Source organism: Prunus mume, linkage group LG7, assembly GCF_029339155.1.
Source record: "Prunus mume cultivar Tortuosa linkage group LG7, ASM2933915v1, whole genome shotgun sequence".
In the NCBI taxonomy this organism is placed as follows: Eukaryota; Viridiplantae; Streptophyta; class Magnoliopsida; order Rosales; family Rosaceae; genus Prunus; species Prunus mume.
This window is the reverse complement of record NC_142704.1, coordinates 17,774,367-17,799,358: the sequence shown is the minus strand read 5'-3', so window position 1 is coordinate 17,799,358 and position 24,992 is coordinate 17,774,367. Positions and strand designations below refer to the sequence as shown.

Below are 24,992 nucleotides of genomic sequence, written 5' to 3'. Positions count from 1 at the left end.
AACGAGGTGGGGCATACGGAAGAATCTTTGCACATGAGGGGGCTACTGATATGAAAATGGGCTCCATGAAAATATTTGGGTCTAGGCAATAAATAGTCTGGTATTTGGGTCAAAATTTGGGTTTTCCCAAATTTTGGCCTTTTCATTTTCATGGGTTGGGAGAGGTTTGGAGCCATATTTTGGGTTTAGGTCTTTGGGTTGGAGATGGCCTTAAGGGTCCTATTTGTACTCGATTAGAAGGGATCCTATTTATACCTGATTATGCGTGCACCGATCTGGTGGGATTGGAAGATTAGTCAAGTTGGCCCTCGGTGATGAGTAGAGACGACTTGATCTAGCCCTATATAAGCTTAAGGCCCTGCTCTCATCTGACACGTTCTCTAACCCTATTCTAATCATAAAGAGAGAGCTAAAACAAATTCTGAGATAGAGCGGAAGTCTTGAGCCGTTCTTGTTCTTGCTAGGATTGCTGCTGCTACGGATTGGATGAGTTCAGTGGTCGTGTACTCTAGGAAGATGGCTCCAGTTATGTCTTTATGTCTTTACGTATTTCAGATTGTGTGAAAGATCTAGAACATGTATTATATGGAAATCTAACACCCACCTGTCACACTTGGATTGGCCATTAGAGGCAACATCACCATCCTCACTTGCATATTCTACTGGATTGCCTAACTCTTGGGCTCCATCGTTGCCAGCTTTCTCCTCAAGTTTGCCTAACTCAATTGGTATATTTCTTAGATAATCACATCGCAATTTACCCAAAGACGATGACCATAAAATTCAATCAAATTGGGCCAAATTCAGTTTATCTTATTGTATAAAGTAACATATTCAAGAAACACAAATTTAAGTTACAAACTTTCATTAAAACAAAGAAAAAGAATCGTGATGCAGAAGACACTGTTGATAATAATAGTGAAGATTATTTGCACCATTCCTTATACTCAGTTATGATGATTTGACTTTAGTAGTGGGCAAAGTTGCATCTACTAAATGGTCACTGGAACCATATTCCTTTGAATTCTGCTAACCAATAGGAGCCTTTGGTTCTGACGAAGACATAAGAGCAACCAATTGCACCACTAAGAGTATATCAAAAAGCAAAAACTTTCACTATCTAGCATGTACTCAATTATCCATATATACAAGGGGAGAATGGAGATGATGCGGCTCATAGAATCAAAGCACGATAGGTAAATGAAGGGTTTTGTTAAGCATATATGTAGTGTGATCATCATATTTTGCTAGAATTGAAAGCTAAGTTTATAGAACATCTGTTAGACCAGCCATGCTATATGGGACTGAATGCTGGACAGTTAGAAAACAGACATATTCATAGTTCCTGTAGTTGCATATTAGCCAACTGTTACAACCAACACTTTGTTTCTCTAATGGCATATTAGCCATTATTAGACACAAGTTGTTAAGAGATCAGATTAAAATATTTGTCACCTTTTGAATCCTTCAAAATTGGAGATGTTTGCTGAATAATCTTTGGTATCCTTCAAAATTGAAGGGTCATTGCCTCAACCTCAAAAACCAGAAATAAAAAGTCAGAATTTGAGATTGGGGCCTAAAAACCGAACCTTGTTATTGGCAAGACCATAGAAACTCCATGATAGGATAGCTTCATCATTTCCTTCCACTAAAGACAGATACTGGGCGGCCAGATGGGTGCTAGGTGGTCGGTCCTCTTAAGGCGGGTTGGGTCTTTTTGGGTCTTTGAAACCGAAGGACGAAGCAGCCAAATCGAAGAAAACAAATCGAAGCTTGAGTTGATAGAGAAATGGCTGTGACTTCGACTGCAACCTCCGTACTCTGATATATTTAAAGAGTATAGCCGCACGGCTATACATTTAAAATATTCAATATATATTAATATTTCAAGCTTATAGCCGAACGGCTATACCTTTAAACTATTCGAATGTATTTAGAAAGCATTGCCGACCAGCTGTACCTTTAAAATATTCTAATATATTTGGCGAGTATAGCCGCCCGACTATTTAAATATACAATTTTGTCATATCATTTTAGGGTTTGGGGCTAAAATACCACTTTAATCTATTGGGCTAGAGTTATGTCTTCAATTATTTTATTTGTACAAGCGATATTTGAGAATGAAAATTTAAATTCTTTCTAATACCTCTCATTCAAATGATTTCCAGCTATTAGCTCATTGGGCAAGAATAAAAAATGAATTTTATTTCTAACAAATAATACAGGTTAAACCCTTAAATACAAAAAAAATAAAATAAATAAATAAAAAATAAAAAGAAAAGAAGGTATTGGCCAACAGTTTGTGGATCAAAGAATGTTGAATTTCGTAGTATAAAATTGCTTGTATAGCAATTTACTTTCTAAAATGTATCCGTTGTAATTATGAACAAAACCCAATTACAACCTTTTCTCTCATTGGACTTGACAACCTTGCTCTTCTGCTATGAGATATATTAGTTCGCGCTATATTCTATATAGATGAAAAATTGGATATTAAACAATCTGTCGAGACAACGAAGAGAAGTTTGCAGCTCTATTTTAAAATTAATTGAAGGTATCAGAGGCTATATAACATTGATATATGAACTATTCTAAATGAGAATTCAAACATCATGTGTTAGATGAGAAGTAGCATCTCATCATTCTTAAATATAACATATTATTTCATTTGTCTATTGGTTGTGCCTGTTGTTAAGTGCAACCAACATTCTTTCACCAAGAAATTTTTCCTGAACCTCAAAGAAATTTAGCTAGGAAAACCTTTGGTGGGAAAGGAAAGTTAAGATAGAAATAGAGGCAGAGGCAAGGCTGAAGAACAATCGCGAGCACATGTGATATTACAGAAAATGTAGCCAAGGAATTTAGAATTGCCATTTTCGAAACTAAGCACACATCTTATAACGAAATCAAGATAGGAACTTATAACAAGTTCTCATTAGAGTAACATTGTCCAAAAACACACGATGAACACCATACCACACCACACTCAACACACATAATTGAACACCACACCATACCCACGTGCACTTGAAATTCCCAATGTGAAGAGGGGGGAAAAGTGCAATACCTTCCTTGTATCTTGCAAGCGTAGGAGATCCAACCTTTCGGGAGGACATTGGTTTGATAAAGAAGCAAGCTGCATCCAATCATACATTAATACTGGCAATCACAGCCCACAATATACTTAATTTTAATAAAGAGAAATATAAAGTTACCCAGAAGCTGAAGCACTCAGGATCTTGTAGTGAAGGCATCATCGCTTCCAATCCGAGAAGTCTCTCAAGTCGTCTTCGATTTGTGAAGAGATACTATCATACATCAAAAAGGCACATAGGGATACCTAACACAAGAATAGAGGAAGAAACCATTCCAATGTACACTGGCATTACATGTAGGATAATCCCCCGAGTCTCAAGTACCTCTGTGTTAGATTTGATAGGGGAGATGGTGCCTCAATGGAGAAACTTTTTTCAAAATGCCCTGTACTTGAAGATTTGACTATACTCAGGAATTTTATAGTTGATTTCAAAATCTTTGCTCCTGAATTGAAGACAAGCATCACAAATACTAGAAATGATCATACGTTCCAACTCTTCATCAATTCCCCTAAGCTTGAAAACCTGATTGTCGATGTCGTCAATTGGGCTCATATACTAGCTTATGTTTTCCAGAATCCGCAGCCACAATTCATCCTTATAGGCTTCCAGTAGGTGAAAGTCTAGCCTGTGATTACCTTGTGCCTCCGTTTATTATAGGAATTTCCAGTGTTAACATATCTTTCTCTTCTAGCTTCTAGTTTGGATGGTTTATTTTTGCCTGCTATCTTTAAACATTTGAAACATTTGGAGCTAGAACTCATTCATTATGATTATTGGAAATTGCTCATAGAATATCTGAACCAATCACCTAATCTAGAATCTCTTATCCTAGACCTTGATCGTATGTTGAACTCAAAAAACAACCCTTTCCATCAACCGGCGTTTGTGCCTACTTGTTTGTCTTCAAATTCCATGAAAGGGTTCCAAGGAAAACGTGATGAGATGGATACGACTAAGTATTTGTTGTGGTTATGAATAAAAATGACTGTTTCTACTGCGATTCTGCTGGTGTTGTTGCTCATTTCCCCCCGAAATAGGAGATATACAGGGAAATTTCAATATTTGAATTTGGTTTAGAGAGTTGTCATGTTCAAGTTCTTTGAGATGCAATGAAGGTCTCGGTTTCACATCAGTTCAAGGATTTCTCTAAGTTCGTTCTATACTTTCTGAGTTTGACAATGTCAATTTCAATTGTTTCTTTCACTCATCTGTTAGATTAAAGTGGACATTATATTAGTAGTGATTTAATCCAGCTTATTTTGGAACTTTGAATTTTATGTACAACTCCATGATCTTTTTTTGGTCATTGAATTCTTGGTTTCCTAGATGTCGTGGAACTCCAACAATTTGACAGCTTTTACATGTCGGTATTTTATTTTTCAATTTCAGGTTTTAGACTTTCAGTCAATCACAGTGTTTGAAAAATTGGCCTAGGTGGGCACTAGGCGGCTATGCGGGTTGGGTTTTTTTCGTTGCCAAACCCAGAGTACGAAGTATCTGCCTTGGCAAACATTGAGAGAGCCCAATTGAATTGAATCAATGCGGCAGCTGAAACCGAAGAAAAAAAAAATCAAAGCTTGAGTTGAGAGAGAGGCTCAAGACCGAGTCTTTGAAGCTTGGAAACGAAATGGCTGTGACTCCAACTGCAAGCTTCGTGTTCATTTCTTTGTCCCTAAACCTTGAATATATTTAAAGGCTATAGCCGCTCGGCTATACTGTTTTTAATTTTTTTAATTTTTTTAAGTGTATAGCCGCTCGGCTATACGTTTAAAATGTTTTGTCATATAATTTTAGGTTTAGGGCTAAAATACCACTTTAGCCCGTTGGGCTAAAGTTATTTCTTCAATTACTTTATTTATACAAGTGACATTTGGGGAATGAGAATTTAAATATTTTCCGATGCCGCACATTCTAATGATTTCCAGCTATTAGCCCATTGGGCAAGAATAGAAAATGAATTTTATTTATAACAAATAATACAGGTTAAACCCATAAATACAAAAAAAAAAAAAAAAAAAAAGGATATGCCAGCATTTTGGACCAAAGAATGTTGTTTTTCATAGTATAAAATTGTTTGTATAGGAATTTACTTTCTAAATTTTATCAAAAGTTGAAAACCACTGCACTTATTTAAAAGAAGAAACAAAACAAGCAATGATTAAATCCTGTATTTGTCTTCCTACTCACTATCTCTAGCACCAACACACCAAAACTATTGACATCGGATTTTATCAAGTAGAACCCATCAATTGCATATTTTGGAGACATGTAATTAACCACAACAAACAATCAATCAAAAACTAAGTTAATAAGCAAATCAAATATACTATATGTATGTAATGGTTCTTTTGTGATTTGTACTTAGTAACTATGCTGCAACCATTTTCTTGGTTTTTAGGTGCACAAAATAATTTGTAAAAATTAATTACTATTTGATAAGTAATTTATGAAACAAATCAAATATCTAATTACTAATTATTCACAAACAAAAAAAATAACTAAAAGCTAATTTGTAATTATATTAATTAAATAAGACTAAGATATTACTCAATTAAAATATTACTAAAGAAATAATAATTAAAACATAATTACTAATAAAAGTAATTAAAACAAAGCAAAAATATTATTTAATTACAAAAAATAAAATAAAATAAACCTAAAGACTAATTTTATATTTCACAGAACCGCCCAGGCCGCCTAGCCCGATTTGTCAAAAATTTCCTTGTGATTCTTTATGTTATTGGCTTGATCTTGCCTCTTCTGTTGCCTGCGTCAATTTTGGTCAAGCATGGAATTGAAAATATCGTTGGTCTGCTAAAGAACAAATAGCATGCGAAGATCACATGTTAGAACCTTTTGTTGAGAATTTCGTACTGGAAATCAAAGTCCACTTCAGGTAAGTCCTCAAAATCCTCAAAATAATCTTGTTCTGGTCTATTTCTTTGTTGTTTTGACAAGGAAAACTGTATCTTATTCAAAACAGAGAAAGGAAAACTATTTCTTTGTTCTTTTCGTTTTCAAAGATATCTTGTAGTAAACCATCAAAATCAGACCAACAAACATGACATGACATATGAAATCAGATTACATTCAGCCCAAAACTCTGTCCAATCAGCATGAGTTACACTTTGAAATGCTTTAACAAACACGCCCCAAGAGAAGCTATTATAATATTTCTGTTAGTTTTGATACGTTAATATAATAATACTGTCATATTGTGTTGTAACTCGCAAGTTTGTGGGAGTCTTTTTTGTTGTGTGTGTGTGTGTGTGTGTGCAGGGGTCGGGGAGGTGGAGGGGAATGAAATGGAAGAAGGCCAATGCATTATGCATCCAAGGGAGAATTATGCCCAACCCCAAAAATGGATTTCTCCAACCCTTAAATTAGATATGCAAACGAATTTTGCACTCAATGTATTTCATATTTTTGTCATTTTGGGATTTGACATGCTTTTCTTCACATGTCGATGGTTTCGCGTTTCTCTGTTCTATTTTATTATATGGTAGGATGCAGGATATTGAACTTATGCACATGTGGTATGCTCTAGATTTAGCTGTTCTTGCGGTTGGGGTGATGGAAAGGACTATGACTGGTGAAAGAAAAAGTTTTCATCAAGTTGCATTTGACCATTTGAAAGATCTACAGAACCATTTGGAGGCTGTCAATGACATTCCTCGCAAGGCAGTTTATTCTGAATATGGTTTTCTTTTAGCCTAACATTTTCAATCGTACCTCCTTTTTGTGGTTGTTAAAATTGTTATTTTCTCATGTTTATGCTAGATAAGTTCAACTTGCAATTACACATCTAACATGCTTCCGCCTGAAAGAAGCACAGCTTTATACTGTCATCATAACTAAGAACTTCGATCTTATGTGAGACAAGGCAACCAAGAAAGTTACAAGTTAAAAGCTGATCCAATGAGAAAAACTATTGATAGAATGCAAAGACTTAGAAATTGTTATGTCACAAATTCCTTGAAAGCGTAAAAAGCCTCTTGATAGCAACTTCAAAGTCAAGAAAACAACAAAGCAATGTCATGCAGCACATATTAACAACACTACATGAAGAAATATAACTTCAACTTTGTGTATGTTACACATAACCTTAAATTATCAAGCAAAAGAAACGAGTATCAATTCCTAGGGGCTCGGGGGGTTCCCATTTTGTAAAAAAAAAAATAGTATAGCCGCGCGGCTATACCTTAAAATATAATATATTTAAATAGTAGAGCTAGCCCAGCGGCTGTACTGGGGTCCCTTTTTTTATTTTTTATTTTTAAAAATAAACAGTATAGCCGATCAGCTACACTCTTTAAATATATATTGGGATCCTCACTTTTTTATTTATAATTATTTTTTTCCCTTATTTTTGTTTATCGATAAGATTAGTTTAGAACATTATCCAATTCTATTAGGCCATTAACCGAGTCTCTATTGTCCTCTTTTCATTTTTTACTTTTCCAGAGTTATTAGTCGTATAAAGAATTTAGCATTTTCTTATTTAATACTCGTATTATACACATACATGCATATTTTTCAATAATACTTCCTTTTTTCGTACACATCTTAAAGACTTGGTAAAATACACGTTTTTGTTTAATAAGCAAACATACAATACACGTATCTACATATTCTTGAAATTCAATACGCATGTATTATACAAAATTTTCAATAACACACACAAAAATCACGTATTGTACACATAATTTTCACATATTCTTGAATATATTTAAATAAATTATATTAAAATATTGTATAGTGGCTGAACTTTTCAGTTCTAACTTGGTAAAATTTTGTCGAATAGAACACATACGCCTAATAGTAATGGATAATCCTCTAAACTACTATGATCATGTTGTGCAATGGTACTTTTCATACTGTTAGTTCTTACTGCGGATTTTTCTTTAAAGTTTTTTAGTAAATAGTACAGCCACATGGAGTAATTTTTTTATAAAAAAAATATGGAAAAAGGAAAATTACAAGCAGAAACCACGTAGGCACGCAGGCCCAAATAGGTCGAAAAAGAAAGGAACATAAAATTTCAAAGGCACCCTTGTCTCCCACAACTTGGAAGGATTCAGCCCATGGCCCAAGTTAGCAACGACATGCCCCGTAAAGTTCGCTTCAAGGTAGACATGACTGAAAGAAAGAGTGCGGCTACGGCGGCTAAAAACAAATTAAAAAAATCGGCTGCCTAGTGCTATGAGGCGGGTCCTTTTTTTTAAATTGAATTTAATAAATATTACAGCCGCACGGCTATACTGGGGTTTTGGGGGAGGTTTTCTCTTCATTTTTTTTAATAAATAATATGCCCACACGACAATACGGTTAAATGTAATATATTTAAAGAGTATTGCCGCTCAGCTATATTGGGGTCCCTTTTTTTTAATAGATTTTTTTCCCTTATTTTCGTTTAGAGCATTATCCATTACTATTAGGCCATTACCCGAGTCTCTATAGTCCCCTTATAATTTTTTACACTTCTAGAGTTATTACCCGTATAAAGAATTTAGCATTTTCCCATTTAATACTTGAGAAGAGAAAATGATCAATCTCTTTGATTCAATCACTGCAAAACAGCCTTACCCAAGTCTTTTGATGGCCACTACTCACTAAATCTTTTTCTTCCTATTACACACATCTATGATCACATTGTTCTATGATATGCCAACAATCTTAATTAAAAATCACAAAACACAAATAAAAACTTGTAAGAAAAACAAATAAAGGATACCTAGAGAACTCAAACAGTCAAACCCCTTGGAGTGGAATTTTCTTTCCCTGATGCAGCACACATAAAAAAATATATTTCCTTGTAATAAAATTACAGACATCATGGGATTTAGAAAAGAAAAAAAATTCAACTAAAAACTTAAAAGCCATAACAAATAGATACTAACCTAACAGATTATATCATCATATATCATAATACAACACACAAAAATCCATAACCATGAAATGAAGGAGATAGAAATGCAAGTATCCACCTCATAGAAAAACAGAAGATGCACTTAACAATAATAATAACAACATTGATTTGAGTATTAAAACTGCACCTCTTAGAACGCAACAGCTGAGCGTGCCCAAGAATCTCCATTCTCTCCCTTCCCACCTGCTTGTTCTTCAGATTCTTCTTTTTCTTCAGCTATGTTACACATAAAACCAACCATTCTCCTATTATATATACTTTTTCTAAGAAAACCCGAAGCATTCACGTGAATCCTTCCTTCTTCAACTATCAAATACTATATATACACACACACACTTTTCCTGTGCACAAACTATGAATAACAAGTCCGATAGACAAAAAGGAAACTTGGCAGACAGAGATGATGTGAAAAATATGTGAAATGGGTTAAGAAGGAAAGTGAGAGAGTAATTATAATAGAGTATTTCTGAATGGGTATTGCTTGAATTTATGAGCTTGAACTTTGAATGATTCTGAAGAATTGAAGAGGTTTTCATAATTTGAAAAGCAAATAATGTACAAGTACAACAAATGTAGCTTGCAGGGCCACTGCTGGGACATTAATAAATTTTTTACAGCACTTGACTACTTATGTGAAAAGATCTGTAACTCATATTTACAGCACGTGACTACTTATGTGAAAAGAGTATTTGTAACTCATATATACAACACTTGATTATTTACGTGAGGGGAAATGCTAACAACTTTCTCTCTAACCTTCTCCTTTGGACCTTCTCATATTGAATTGAATTGCAATTTTACTTACAATGGTATAGTTCAATAGCTTCATATCAATAGTTTTATTTACTTACATGTTTTTTTTTTACATACTGAAATAAAATAAAAGGGATAAATTTAAGGGACATTTTGGAAAAAGCAAAAAGAGAGAGAAAAATTTTAAAGAAGCAAAAATTGACAAAAATGCCCTTATTTATTTTTAGATTTCCTAAGGAATCCAATACATTTGCATGTCTTTGATTTGAAAGTTGAGTGGTTTTTTTGTCTTTTTTGAAAAAGCTTTGGCTTTTTCCAAAAGTGAAATTTTTTTTATGTCTAAAACCTAAAAAACCTTAAATTTTAATAACACTAAAAAATTGTACCATTGAAATATTCTCAAAGAAATCTTTAAAAAGAGACCAATTTTGAATATATATGAAGAAAAAATTAATTGTTGTAATTTTTCTATTGCATTGAACTATTGAACAACTATTGCGGATGCTCTTAACAACATAATGCATTAATTGCTGTATTTTTCTATTTTTTATTGGCATGTGGGTCCCAAAATTAGTTTATAGAGGATTTATCACATAGCATCCTTTGTTGCAATTGCATCTATTGCAGTGAACTAAATTACACAATTGCGAGTGAGATTTCACTGTTTTAGTTCAATTTCATGCAATTTCAATTGATCCTAACCATTGCAAGTGCTCTTTAGTAGAAGTCTAAACTGGTATATGGTTATTATTTTTTTTTTTTGTTAAGTTTCATTATTAGTTTTATTTTTCTTTGAAATAATTAGATAGGAAATGGAATTTGGTCCATAGTTTCCCCTTTCGCTTAGGGTTTAGAAGATTTACTTCCTAGTTGTGTAGTTAACAATTCCTTCTACAATTAGGACTTTCGTACTTTCCTTTTTTTTTTTTTTTTTTTTAAACACATGTAAACGCTATATAAACCTCATTATAGAGAAGAATGCAATACAGAAAATTCTCCAAATATACACACCAAACCAATTGAAATTTTGTTTTAGCTCAGCCATCTAAAAGAATATTTTATTTTGATAATGGGAAGCGCTTGGAGGCTTTTGTTTTCTTTGTTTAGCATTCAAATCCTTGCAGCGAGTGTGGTTGCAAGGAATATAGTGAGTGTGCGGCATTGGTAATGGTGTTGGGAGTGGTCTTGGTGGTGGCATTGGTAAAAGTGGCGGGGTACACGGTGGTGGAGCTGGTGGTGGCTTTGGAAAAGGACGACGCATTCTCAAGGGGGGTGGGGGTGGTGGTCGTGGTGGCAAGCATGGTGGATTCCTTGGTGGAGCTTGGGGTAGAGTTCACAGCGATGCTGGTGGTGGATTTGGAAAAGGTGCACTACAACAGACGGTGTTTTTAATGGCATTTTACTGCACTTTTACCATATTCCTATAAAAGAGAAGCAGCGGTTCGGCACTGGTTGACCAAAACAATTGCTATAAGAAGAAACAAAAGCACTGTGCATGGGCGTTACAAATTGGAGCGGGAGTCTGAATCGCTCAATTGATTATTATTATTAGTTTTTTTTTTTTATCAACCTCAATTGATTCTTTATGCAACAATACTCATCGCTAAGATCTTTTTTATTTTTTATTTTTTATTTTTTATTTTTTAGGGTGCTATTGTAACCATGTTTCGAACATACGAGAACACTCTTCTCGTTTCAATTTTAATACCAAAGTCACCAAAAGAAAGACAAATTTGAGAACTGATCAAAAGGACTAATTCTTGATTTGGTCCAAGTTTCCTTTATGCTGAGAGAAAATTTGCCTTCCAATGTTTTATCTTACTAGTACTTGGCTTATGCTCTAGTCATATCTAGCTGCCTATGCTAGAATGTGTGTATTATTGTTATTGTTATATTATGCCTTCATTCAAAGTGTACTTTAAATGTATTTTTATAAGAGATGAGTGTAGAATATTTATTTTTTTTATTCAGAAAAAACGATAATAATTATGGATAAAACAGAACAAAGTACAAAGCAACCATAATGCCGAATATGAGTACAATATCTTCTCCTAGTTGAAAAAGGACTTAGGGGGTATAAGAGAGAGCTGTTTTGGATTTCAACTACCTACTGGTTTATAGAATAACTATTTTGCAAGTGTCAATAAAACGCGGTAATTGAATTTGAGCTCAACTCCAATATTATGAGTGGTGCCTATTCTCACCTGTAATTTTTATTTTCCAACCCGCTACAATTTTTTATATATTATAAATATCTTTGTTTACGCATACCATATTGAAGTCACGTTCTAATCTGGTTGGGTGTTTGGCAGACATAATGAGGCCAATAACCATTCCAATGAAACTCCATTGAGGCCAATTCAAGTAGGAAGATATACGTACGAAAAACAAAAGAAACTAATCATGTCTGGCTCATTCTAGGGTTTAGAGCTTTCAAGTGATGTGCCCATGGTGGCAGCCATCTTATTAATAAGATTAGTGCATTAGGGTTAGACGAGCTGGGAAAAATGGGGTATTATTAGAATAATAGTAGGTGGGAAGAGTAGTTTGATATTTTCAGTTTCCCTTTTTCCAATACATAATTTTCCATAATTTTCCCAGTAATAATTCAAAAGTTTTACCTACTTAATTTATGATCTTCGTCTACTCCTTTCCTTATAATATTGTATTGTTAACACATTAGCACAAGACCTATCTACTTATATAAGGGCTCGTTTGGGAGTGATTCTGGATAGGTAAAAAAAAATATTTTTATGGAGAATCACTTCTCCAAATAATCACTTTAAGTGGTTTTAAGTGATTTTATAGAGAAGCACATGGAAGGTGCTTCTGCCCAGAATAACTTAAAATCACTTAAAGTGATTATATAGAGAAGCACAGAGTCACTCTCAAACGAGCCCTATATACCATATAATGATCATTATGTGTACGCATGGAAGATGTTTCATGAACTTTTCCAACATATATGCTTCCCTTTGAGATTATAGGCACTTTAGAATGACTTATTTACTGTAGTGCCCCTGAAACAATAAACAAATCTCATTTTACCCCCTGAAAGTTAAAGTGGCCAGAGTGCCCCATTGACCAAGATTTGGTGTTTCACTTTACCCCACACCGTGAATTCTTTTAAAAATTCTGTTAAAAATAATGAGGTGGAATGAATGGGACCTACTCCCTTGTTGAAATCTATGTCATGTAAGTGCCACGTATGAAAAAATATATATATACTTCTTTCTCCCCTTTTCTCTTCTCTCTCCTTATTTCTCTCTATACCAGAACTCTTCCCCCACCAACCCACTAGAGACATCCACCACTCCTGACCCCACCCCACCCAAACAACCACCCACCCACGACAAGGCCCAGCCCTTGCCCCCTCTCTAGTGAGAAAAAAATAGAAGAAGAAGAAGAAGAAGGGGAGAGAGAGAGAGAGAGAGAGAGAGAGAGAGAGAGAGATGTTTTAAAAATATTTTATTTTCAATTATAAAAATTATTGTTTATTATTATTTTACATACATGGAGCTTTTGTGGTACACATTTCAGCAACAGGGAGTGTCTCATTCGTGCCATGTCAACATTTTTAACATAATATTTAAGAAGAAGAAGAAGAAGAAGAAGAAGAAGAAGAAGAAAAGAGAGAGATGTTTTAAAAACATTTTATTTTCAATTATAAAAATTATTGTTTATTATTATTTTACAGAGATGGAGCTTTTGTGGTACACATTTCAGCAACAGGGAGTGTCTCATTCGTGCCATGTCAACATTTTTAACAGAATATTTAACAAAGGTAACGGTGGGGACAAAGTGAACTACCAAACTTTTGTCAAGGGGGCACTCTGTGTCACTTTAAGTTTTAAGGGATAAAGTGAGATTTGACCATAGTTTCAGAGACATTACAATAAATAAGTCTTTTAGAAATAAAATATGCTTTGGAAATAACCTTTTCTCCAACTTTTTCTCCACATTCCTCACATAAATTGAGAGTGTCATTGTGCGAGTGATGGCAATTAGGGGGACTCATAAAAACTCATTTTAATGGGGAATGCTAGCAACCTTCTCTTTAACCTTCTCTTTTGGACCTTCTCCCTTCTCCTTATGACAAGTGTCACTTTCCTTACACTTAAAATAATATCATTAATGCATCACACAAGTTAGTTTTTGTTTTCCAAGTTTACCCTTATTGAATGTATTAACTCTTTTTAATAACAAGGTAGTTTTTTTTTACAACTTTCTTACTACCTTGTTAAAAAATTAAATAAGAAAATAAAAACTGAAGTTTGTTTGTTTTTTTTTTTCCTTCCAAAGAGGACATATGTTTTGTTAAACACAAAATAATGATGATATCACTTTCATGATAACAATGTCATGAAACAAACTTTATTTAAATTTTTTAAAAATGACATTTTATGTTATCTTTTTATTATTTAATTTTTAACAATATGATAAGGAAATTGTAATAAAATTTGGATAAGTTGAAGGAAATATAAAAGATAATACATTTAATAAGGGTAAACTTGGAAAACAAAAACTAACTTGTGTGATGCATTAATGATATTGTTTTAGGTGTAAGGAAAGTGACACTTGCCATGAGGAGAAGGGAGAATGTCCAAAAGAGAAGGTTAGAGAGAAAGTTGTTAGCATTCCTCTTATGTGAGAGTGTGGACACTGGCTAAATGAAGTCTCATGTAATTGAAGTCCCAAAAATATACTTAACTATTTTGCCATTAAAAAATAATAATAAGGGTAGAGTGTGTGTGTGAATAATAATTCTCAAGAATAAACACAGCTTTAGGTTATCTACTGTAGACGTCCATGAATTTGGCCCCCAATTGCAATTCGGTCCCCGAACTTTTTTTAAGGCAATTAGGTCATCCAACTCTCTCATCCGTTCCAATTGCGCCTTTCTGTTAATTTAGCTGTTAATTTGAGGGCTAAAACCGTCTATTTCAATTAAAATATTTTAAATTTTAAAAATTAAAGAAAAAAACTGAAAAAAGTGAAGAAAAAAATAATAAAATTAAAATAATACAAATAAATAAACTTAAAAATAAAAAATAAAAATCCAAATCCCTCTCTGTTTCGCTCTCTCTCCTTCTTTCTCTCAACCCATTCCCCCATCCTTATCCCACCACCCTCAAAACCAGATCCCAACCCAACCTGCAACCCACCCTCATCTCCTAATCTACAACCCATCTCCCGCCTTAACGTCGAATGAAATAGGTCTTGCTTGGTGCTTGCACTAAGCAAGGCGATCGAAGAAGGCCGCAAGTGGAAGCAACCGATGCTTTGGTCATTCAGTTGACTTCTTGCTGCCAGTCCAGGCTTGTTGCCATGTTGGCAAAATCAAGGGTTGCAGGTGGGTTAGGGTCGCTCCTCTAGTTGAAGTATCGGGCCCCTTTTTCGTTGCCTAGGTTACAACTTTGGAATACCCCAAAAGGGAATTTTGCTATGTTTGGAACCCTATATAAGGTGCTGGCTCTAAGATCTATTCTTATTAATCCCTTGTTGTGCATCTATAAATAGAGCCAAGTAAATCCTATGTGGTTTCTACTAATCACAAACTGTTTGATATGGATTTGTATTGTAAACTTGAGAAGATGGAGGTGGGGTTGTTAAGGTTGATGATGGATGAAGAAGGTGGAGTTGGGGTCAATGATGGATGAAGAACCTGAAGGGACACTTTTACCCTCTTACTTTGACAGATAAATTGACAGAGTTGGACGATAAGATCCAATTGTAACTATTTATCGAGTTAACGAATGTAATTGCCTCAAAAAAAAATTCACGGACCTAATTGCAAATGGGGGCCAAGTTCATATACATCTACAGTAGATAACCCTTTAACACAATAATTGGAAAAGCCCAAACTTGGTTTTAAATGATTTCTTAATTGGAAAAGCTCAAGCACAATAATTAATTAACCATGAAACAACAATAAACTGACATAAGCACCATCATAATTGTTCATTATAAAATGCCAAATCATGCCTCTACTCGAAAGTGGAGAAGCTGCTTCTTCAATTATTACACTGGATTCCTGAAGTAGTTGAGAATTAAAACTAGTGTTGCAGCAGTGCAAATTAAGACTAGTATAACTCAAATTTCCATATATTTGTTTGAGTAATATTCTAGCTGACCTCAAGTCCTCAACCCAACAAGTACCACGATATACTCGAGTTTTTTTATATTATTTATTTTTTTCCCTTAGGATGCGTTTGTTTGAGAAGGGAGGTTTGGGATGGGAAATCATTTGCTTTTCTATGTTTGGGAAGTCCAGGCATAAGAAATGGTTGCCTCTAGCACATGAGAAAAATGGGGAAAAAATGTAACCCTCCTCCCCCCATGGGTTTCATTTTCCCTCCCATAGGAAATTTGGCCAACATTAAATGCAAATTTTTCATGACTTTTTTGTCATCATTAACAATTTAGAATTATAATATAGCATTAAATGTATTCTTTTTATTTAATTTTATATTGGTATAATTGGAAAATTAAACCAACTTTATTTTATATTCATACTCAAACCAAACATAGAAAAGGAAATAAAACGGTACTTCCTAGTTACTTTCCTAGCATTACAATAGGTTTTTCACAAACCAAACAAAACCTTAGTGTGTCAAGTCGAGATTGATAATTATTAAGAAAAAATGTAACGGATTTGCTCAAGAGAGAATCCTTATATAAATTTGTTGTCACCTCTTAAACTTTACTCACTTTAAACAATAAACGCGAAGCGACAACAAATCATGTTAAAATTTATACTTTTCTTCATGTTAATGTTTGTATTGTATATCAACATCACCTACAACATTTTAAATGTTACAATCGAAGGAAAACGACATGATCATCATACCTCGATAAAATCAATTTATATTGTAATGTAGTGGTTGGTGCCCATGGTTGATAATCAAATGTTCCATCGGAATTAACATTCTAATCTCCTTAAAAGAGTTATAATACTTAATGTCGGTTCATTAATTTAGTTGTCTTGTCCTCATAATGCCTCTTTATTATACAAACTCTTTCCAAAATTTAAAAATGATCTGGCGATTGGTCGGCATGCAATCAGACGGTGCCAGCAGCTCATAGGGTCCCATGCACACAGGGTTGGCGCCGGCAGTATTGGCCCTTCTTGCATAGCCTAGTATATTTCTAAAGCACTATATATAAAGTTCATGCTCAAAGAATGTGAAGAGCATCCACTAAACTCAAACTAATTTTTGCTTCTCTTTTCTTTTGATTTTAAAGTGAGCAAAAATGGTGAAGTTGGCTTTTGGTAGCTTTGGTGACTCGTTTAGTGTTGGCTCCCTCAAGTCCTATCTAGCTGAGTTCATTGCCACCCTTCTTTTTGTATTGGAGCTGCCATTGCTTATGGTAATTAAGCTTTAAGTATAAGTAATTATGCAAGATGAAGAGTGTCGAAATGGACCTCTCACTTGCACTTCCTTACAAGTGTGCACGAGTAACTCTTTCTTTTATAGATTTACTATATGAAATTACTTACGTAAACCAGTTGAATAAAAATATATCATGGGTTACAGGTACAAAGAGCAGCTTGCCAAGCAAAAGCTTATATTGCAAGACTACGAATCTGAATCATGATAGTCACGCACAAAGAATAAAATGGCATAGACTTATGGATATGCTGATACTAATATGATTATTACTTAATAGTGTAATTAATTAAAAAATTGTTTCATACATGATATGGTGGAATTTTTATGCAAATAATTCAATGACTATTTGTATGCAGGTAAGCTGACATCAGCAGCCTCGGACCCTGCGGGCCTGGTAGCGGTGGCCATAGCTCATGCGTTTGCACTGTTTGTGGGGGTCTCTATTGCTGCAAACATCTCAGGTGGCCATTTGAACACAGTGTTATGTTTTCCTATTTAGATCGGTGCACACATGAACGGCTACAAATAGGACCCCGGGTCCTATTTGTAGCCGTTTATGCGTGCGGGTCCTATTTGTAGCCGTTCATGCGTGCGCCGATCTAGTGGGATTGGAAGATTAGTCAAGTCGGCCCTCGATGATGAGTAGAGACGACTTTACATAGCCCTATATAAGCTTAAGGCCCTGCTCTCATCAGACACGTTCTCTAACCCTATTCTAATCATAAAGAGAGAGCTGAAACAGATTCTAAGAGACAACAGAAGTCTTGAGCCGTTCTTGTTCTTGCTAGGATTGCTGCTGCTACGGATTGGATGAGTTCAGAGGTCGTGTACTCTAGTAAGATGGCTCCATATATGTGTTTATGTCTTTACATATTTCAGATTGTGTGAAAGATCTAGAACATGTATTATTTGGAAATCTAACACCCAGCTGTCGTACTTGGATTGGCCATTAGAGGCAATATCACCATCCTCACTGGCATATTCTACTGGATTGCCCAACTCTTGGGCTCCATCGTTGCTAGCTTCTCCTCAAGTTTGTCACTCAATTGGTATATTTCTTAGATAATCACATCACAATTTACCCAAAGACAATGACCATAAAACTCAATCAAATTGGGCCAAATGAAGTTTATCTTATTGTATAAAGTAACATATTCATATTGACAATCCGATAATATAACATGTTAAATTCCAGTTTCGATATGTCTTTAATTCAGTTTTCTGATTTGGATTTTATGGCTTTGGATTTGGCAGGATGTGCCAACCCATACACTCGCCTCAGGGGTAGATGCAATTGAGGGAGTGGTATTTGAGATCATATTAATCTCAGCCACACCTCACGCTATTGAAAGATTTATCGAAACACAATTTTGAAAGACGACAGAGAAATTGAATTCCATTTCTTACGTCTTTTTCCAAAGAGGCTCTGTGGTTTGATGGCATATTCTTGTTAATATAAACAGGATTGTCATGCCAAGGACTTTGTCCCCTAGACGCACTTGTTGAAGGTGATGACATCTGTTAAATTCATGAAGAAAACAGTAAGCATCTATGTTTAAATCCAATTAAAAATAAGATTCAATCTGCAGTCAGTTATGAATTTATACATTGTCAAGTTTGAACATACCAATATGGAAGAAGACCTATCAATATAGCAGGAGACAATTATTATTTTAACTTCAACTGGTTAAGTGATCTCACCTGCGTTTCATTTTGGTCCTTCTTCGCAGAAACTCGACTTCTTGGAACATTTAAGTTCCTGTCAGAAGCACTGAAAGGAAAAGGGAGAACCACATAAATTTCAAAAGTGAAACCGAAACATGACGATTCCAACATGTATGAGAAGAGAAAATGATCAATCTCTTGGATTCAATCACTGCAAAACAGCCTTACCCAAGTCTTTCGATTGTCACTACTCACTAAATCTTTTTCTTCCTATTACACACATCTATGATCACATTGTTCTATGATATGCCAACAATCTTACTTAAAAATCACAAAACACAAATAAAAACTTGTAAGAAAAACAAATAAAGGATGCCTAAAGAACTCAAACCGTCAAACCCCTTGGAGTGGAATTTTCTTTCCCTGATGCAGCACACATAAAGAAAATATATTTCCTTGTAATAAAATTACAGAAATCATGGGATTAGTTTGAGTTATTTTCACTCAAGCACTGTTATGTTAGTCCTATTTTTAATAGGATTAGATTTTATCTCTTGAGATTACTTTTCTAGTTGGACTCTATTTCAATTTAAGTTAAAATATTATCATTTCCTATTATGACTTGCATGTTGAAATCAGCTCATACTTGATTGTTCTAATTAATTTGTTTAGGTAGATATTGTTTTTAAAAAATTGGTTGCAGTGGAAGTCATTAGGTTTCCTCACATCTTGCTTCAGTTGGCATCATCACATAGCATCTAAAGTGAATCAAAACTCATATTCATGATAGGATAGCATTTGTGGGCTGTTGTGCTTCTCTCTTACTAGAGAGAACAAGTTTTGTATAAAAGACCATGTGCCTCTCTTTTACTAACACAACTTTTGACATATTTGATTTTGAGCATATGGAATTTTGAAGAGAAAACTGATGTGAATATTTTTGAGATAAGTCATCAAGTGTTCCATGTTTGCTTGGTGATGTATCAAATCCTTTCATTATTCATATTGCATTCATATACATGTCGGTGACTCATACGTTGAGGGCACCAAGACCATGGTGGCGGTTTTCCTCCAACGAGCTTGAAGCAATCGCGATCAGTATTGTGTTCAACATAAGGAGTGTCGAATATCATCCCATGATAGAAGTTGAGTTACAAAGAAGTCGGTAAAACATTATCTAGAATGTGTCTAGGATAAGTGTGTGAGTACTTCTTGTAATCATCGTTATATAGTGGATTTGTTCTAGATTGAGAAGTCCTGTGAAATTTCCCTAGAGATGGGGTTTTACAATGTAAAATAATTCTCTGCGTGTTCCTTTATTTTTATGCTCAGCACGTTTCAAGATTGATAAGCCATAATAATCCTGCTACCGAAGTTTAATTTTTGTTTATTGATTATAATCTTTCATTGGCCTATTCACCCCTTCTAGGCATTCTTAGTCATCCTACAGCTAATGTCAGTATCAACCTTTGGGAGAAAATATTTACATGTAACAAGTGTGTACCACTTCGCTCTAACAACATGCCCTTGATGCAGCTAGCATGTGATTTTTCGAGGATGTGGATTTGAACTTGAATGTAAGGGGGCAGATTTATTGCACTGACCAATTGACATAACTTATATCTGTAACTCATATCTACAACACGTGACTACTTATGTAAAAAGAGTATCTATAACTCTTATCTACAAAACGTGACTACTTATGTGAGAGTGTGGACACTGGCTAAATGAAGTCCCAAAAATATACTTAACTATTTTACCATAAAAAGATAATAATAAGGGTAGAGTGTGTGTGAATAATAATTCTCAAGAATAAACACAGCTTTTAACAAATAGTGATATGAACCAAACTTGGTTTTAAATGATTTCTTAACTGGAAAAGCTCAAGCGCAATAATTAATTAACCATGAAACAACAATAAACTAATACAAGCACCATCATAATTGTTCATTATAAAATGCCAAATCATGCCTCAACTCGAAAGTCGAGAAGCTGCTTCTTCAATTATCACACTGGATTCCTAAAGTAGTTGAGAATTAAAACTAGTACTGCTGCAGTGCAAATTAAAACTAGTATAACTCAAATTTCCATATATTTGTTTGAGTAATATTCTAGCTGACCTCAAGTCCTCAACCCAACAAGTACCATGACATACTTGGGTTTTTTTTTTTCCTTTGGATGCGTTTGGTTTGAGAAGAGAGGTTTGGGGATGGGAAATCAATTGTTTTTCATGTTTGGGAAGTCCAAGCATGAGAAATGGTTGCTTCTGGAACATGGAAAAAATGGGGGGAAAATGTCCCTCCTTCCCCCTTGGGTTTATTTTCCCTTCCCATAGAAAATTGGGCCAACATTAAATGCAAATTTTTCATGACTATTTTGTCCTCATAACAATTTAGAATTACGATTAGCATTAAATATAACATCCCACATCAACCAACGGAGAGAGGGTGATGTGTTTTATATGTACATGTCCGCCTTCATCTAGCAAGAGGCTTTTTGGGAGCTCACTGGCTTCGAAGTTATGGGAATTCCGAAGTTAAGCGAGTTGGGCTAGAGTAATCCCAAGATGAATGACCCACAGGTAAGTTGCTTGTGAGTTCTCAGAAACAAAATCGTGAGGGCAAAGGATGGGGCCTGAAGCGGAGCCGATCCCGGAATGTGACATTAAATGCGTTCTTCTTTTATTTGATTTTCATATGGGTATAATTGAAAAATTAAATCAACTTTATTTTATATTCATACTTAAACCAAACATGGGAAATGAAATAAAGTGGTATTTCCTAGTATTACCATGAGAAATTATTTCCCATCAAATCTTTTCCGCGAAACAAACGAAGCCTTAATGTAACAAGTTTAGATTGATAATTAATATTAAGAGAAAATAGTAACGGATTTGCTCGAGAGAGAATCCTTATATAAATTTGTTTGTCACCTCATAATTTTAGCTCGATAATTAATATTAAACTTGACTTACTTTAAACAATAAACATGAAGTGACAACAAATCATGTTAATCTTTGTATTGTATATCAACATCACCTACAATATTTTAAAGGTTACCATCGAAGGAAAACGACATGATCATACCTCTATAAAATCAATTTCTATTGTAATGTAGTGGTTGGTGCCCAAGGCTGATAATCAAGTACTCCATCGGAATTAACATGCTTATCTCCTTAAAACAGTTATAATACTTAATGTCGGTTCATTAATTAATACAAGTAATTAATTTAGTTGTCTTATCCTCATAATGCCTCTCTGTTATACAAACTCTTTCCAAAATTTAAAAATGATCTGGCGGTTGGTCGGCATGCAATCAGACCGTGCCAGCGGCTCATAGGGTCCCATGCACATAGGGTTGGCGCCGGCAGTGTTGGCCCTTCTCGCATTAGCCTGGTATATTTCTAAGCACTGTATATAAATTTGAAGCTCAGAGAATGTGAAGAGCATCCACTAAACTCAAACTAGCTTTTGGTTTCTTTCTTTTGATTTTAAAGTGAGCAAAAATGGTGAAGTTGGCTTTTGGTAGCTTTGGTGACTCGTTTAGTGTTGGCTCCCTCAAGTCCTATCTAGCTGAGTTCATTGCCACCCTTCTTTTTGTGTTTGCTGGTGTTGGATCTGCCATTGCTTACGGTAATTAAGCTTTAAGTATAAGTAATTATGCAAGATGAAGAGTGTCGAAATGGACCACTCACTTGCACTTCCTTACAAGTGTGCACGAATAACGCTTTCTTTTATAGATTTGCTATATGAAATTACTTACATAAACCAGTTGAATAAAAAAATGTCATGAGTTACAGGTACAAAGAGCAGCTTGCCAAGCAAATGCTTATATTGCAAGACTATGAATCTGAATCATGACAGTCACGCACAAAAGAATAAAATGGCAGAGACTTATGAATATGCTAAAATTAATATGATTATTACTTAATAGTGTAATTAATTAAAATATTGTTTCATACATGACATGTTGGAGTTGTTATGCAAATAATTCAATGACTATTTGTATGCAGGTAAGCTGACATCAGCAGCGTTGGACCCTGCGGGCCTGGTAGCGGTGGCCATAGCCCATGCATTTGCACTGTTTGTGGGGGTCTCCATTGCTGCAAACATCTCAGGTGGCCATTTGAACCCAGCTGTCACACTTGGATTGGCCATTGGAGGCAACATCACCATCCTCACTGGCATATTCTACTGGATTGCCCAACTCTTGGGCTCCATCGTTGCCAGCTTTCTCCTCAAGTTTGTCACTCAATTGGTATATTTCTTAGATAATCACATCACAATTTACCCAAAGACAATGACCCTAAAACTTAATCAAATTGGACCCAATTAAGTTTATCTTATCTTATATCTGGCATGTTATGACGGCGGGGTAACATATTCATATTGACAATCCGATAACATAATATGTTAAATTCCAGTTTCGATATGGTTTAAATTCAGTTTTCTTATTTGGATTTTATGGCTTTGGATTTGGCAGGATGTGCCAACCCATACACTTGCCTCAGGGGTAGGTGCAATTGAAGGAGTGGTATTTGAGATCATCATAACGTTTGCTCTGGTCTACACTGTCTATGCCACAGCTGCCGACCCCAAGAAGGGTTCACTGGGAATCATAGCACCCATTGCAATTGGGTTCATTGTTGGGGCCAACATTCTTGCCGCCGGCCCATTCAGCGGTGGCTCGATGAACCCAGCCCGGTCGTTTGGCCCGGCCGTTGCCAGCGGAGACTTCACCGACAACTGGATCTACTGGGTCGGCCCACTAATTGGTGGTGGGCTGGCTGGGCTCGTCTATGGTGACATTTTCATTGGGTCCTACAGCCAAGTCCCAGCATCTGAAGATTATGCTTAATTTGATATGCTCATGCTTTGGGGTTTCTCTTGTTGTTTGCTTTGTTGTTATTGTTTTTGTTGGCTTTATTCTTGCTTTTGGGTTGAGTACCTACGATTGCACTCATCAATTCCATGAAGAAAAGAAAAAAGTACTTTGAGCCGTGAATAAGAATTGTACATATACTAAATCAAATGAGTTTTGTGAATTGTGGTGCATCATTTTACGGTTTTATCGCCTTTCACATAGTTTTTCAGGGAAAAACTTAAAACTCCTAATCTAGAAATCTCTAATATGGTCACTATAATTTAAATGTCCCAATCACTTTTCGAGTAAGTCCAAATATTTAAAGAAAATGTTTTTTTTTTTGGTTGATTTGAAAATTGAAGAAAACGAGAATTCAATTATTTAGTATAAAGATAATAGAAAGCTCCACCGTTTATTTCTAAATTTTTTTATACAAACGATATTAAGAATGTGTAAAATCTAATTTAAGACCTAGTACATGAACAAATGTTCTTAACGAATTTAACTAAAGCCAATTTCTCCACCATGTAAAGTTATAAACCCTGCCAATATTTAATTTCTACTTATGCTTAACCCAGAAAAAAAAATAAACAAAAAGAAAAAAAAAGAAAAAAAAAAGAAGAAGAAGAATTTCTCACCACAACTGTTTGCATGTCTCTATCTTTGGTGGGTGTGGGTCCAAAATTTGCAAAGATTAAAGTCGAGGCCACTATACTATCCCTGCTTTATTTGATGCAAAGTGCTGTACGTTTTATGTAATGAGAGGATAAATAGCACTACAACTTAAAACGATAGGTTTTTAAGTCTTCTCGGCTTCCTTTTCCACTCTTTTTCTATGATGTGGACATTGATCTCTTCTGTAGTATGTAAAGTTAAACCTAATCTGGTGAAAAGTCAAGGAGGTTGTAGTGGAAGGTGACAGGACAGCCCATATTCCTTTTGCTTTCTCATCAGTGTTTGTTTCCATATGAATTTTATGCATTTTGGTATTACTTTTTATATCAAAAAATGTCATTGGTTAATCAAATCAATTCGTTCTCGAAATGAGATGCCTCCAACAAGAATGTTATTTGTCTTTATTTTTTGAGAACTGCCTCGAACAAGATTGTTAAACATAGTGAATTATGTTGCACGTGCGGGATCAATATGAACCGTTGATGCATGTGAGTTTCATAATATATTAATAATTTGTTATTATTTTAGATATAACCAACTGAATAATTGATGCTAGCATTCCTCTAACACACACATCTATTCATGCGTATATGAGCAAGTGTGAGGTATATTGAT

The 24,992-nt window shown here is 34.9% G+C and overlaps 1 protein-coding gene and 1 pseudogene across 1 annotated transcript; both read left to right on the top strand.

The window, feature by feature from the left end:
• The first annotated feature begins 17,013 nt into the window (after window positions 1-17,013).
• Window positions 17,014-18,548, top strand: LOC103337086 (putative aquaporin TIP-type; annotated as a pseudogene).
• A 3,739-nt stretch (window positions 18,549-22,287) lies between these two features.
• TIP2;2 (tonoplast intrinsic protein 2;2) lies at window positions 22,288-23,876 on the top strand. Its single transcript, XM_008240243.2, has 3 exons — window positions 22,288-22,471; window positions 22,852-23,096; window positions 23,322-23,876. The coding sequence occupies exons 1-3, from the start codon at window positions 22,345-22,347 to the stop codon at window positions 23,694-23,696; spliced, it is 747 nt and encodes a 248-aa protein (XP_008238465.2). The 5' UTR covers window positions 22,288-22,344; the 3' UTR covers window positions 23,697-23,876.
• The last annotated feature ends 1,116 nt before the right edge of the window (window positions 23,877-24,992 follow it).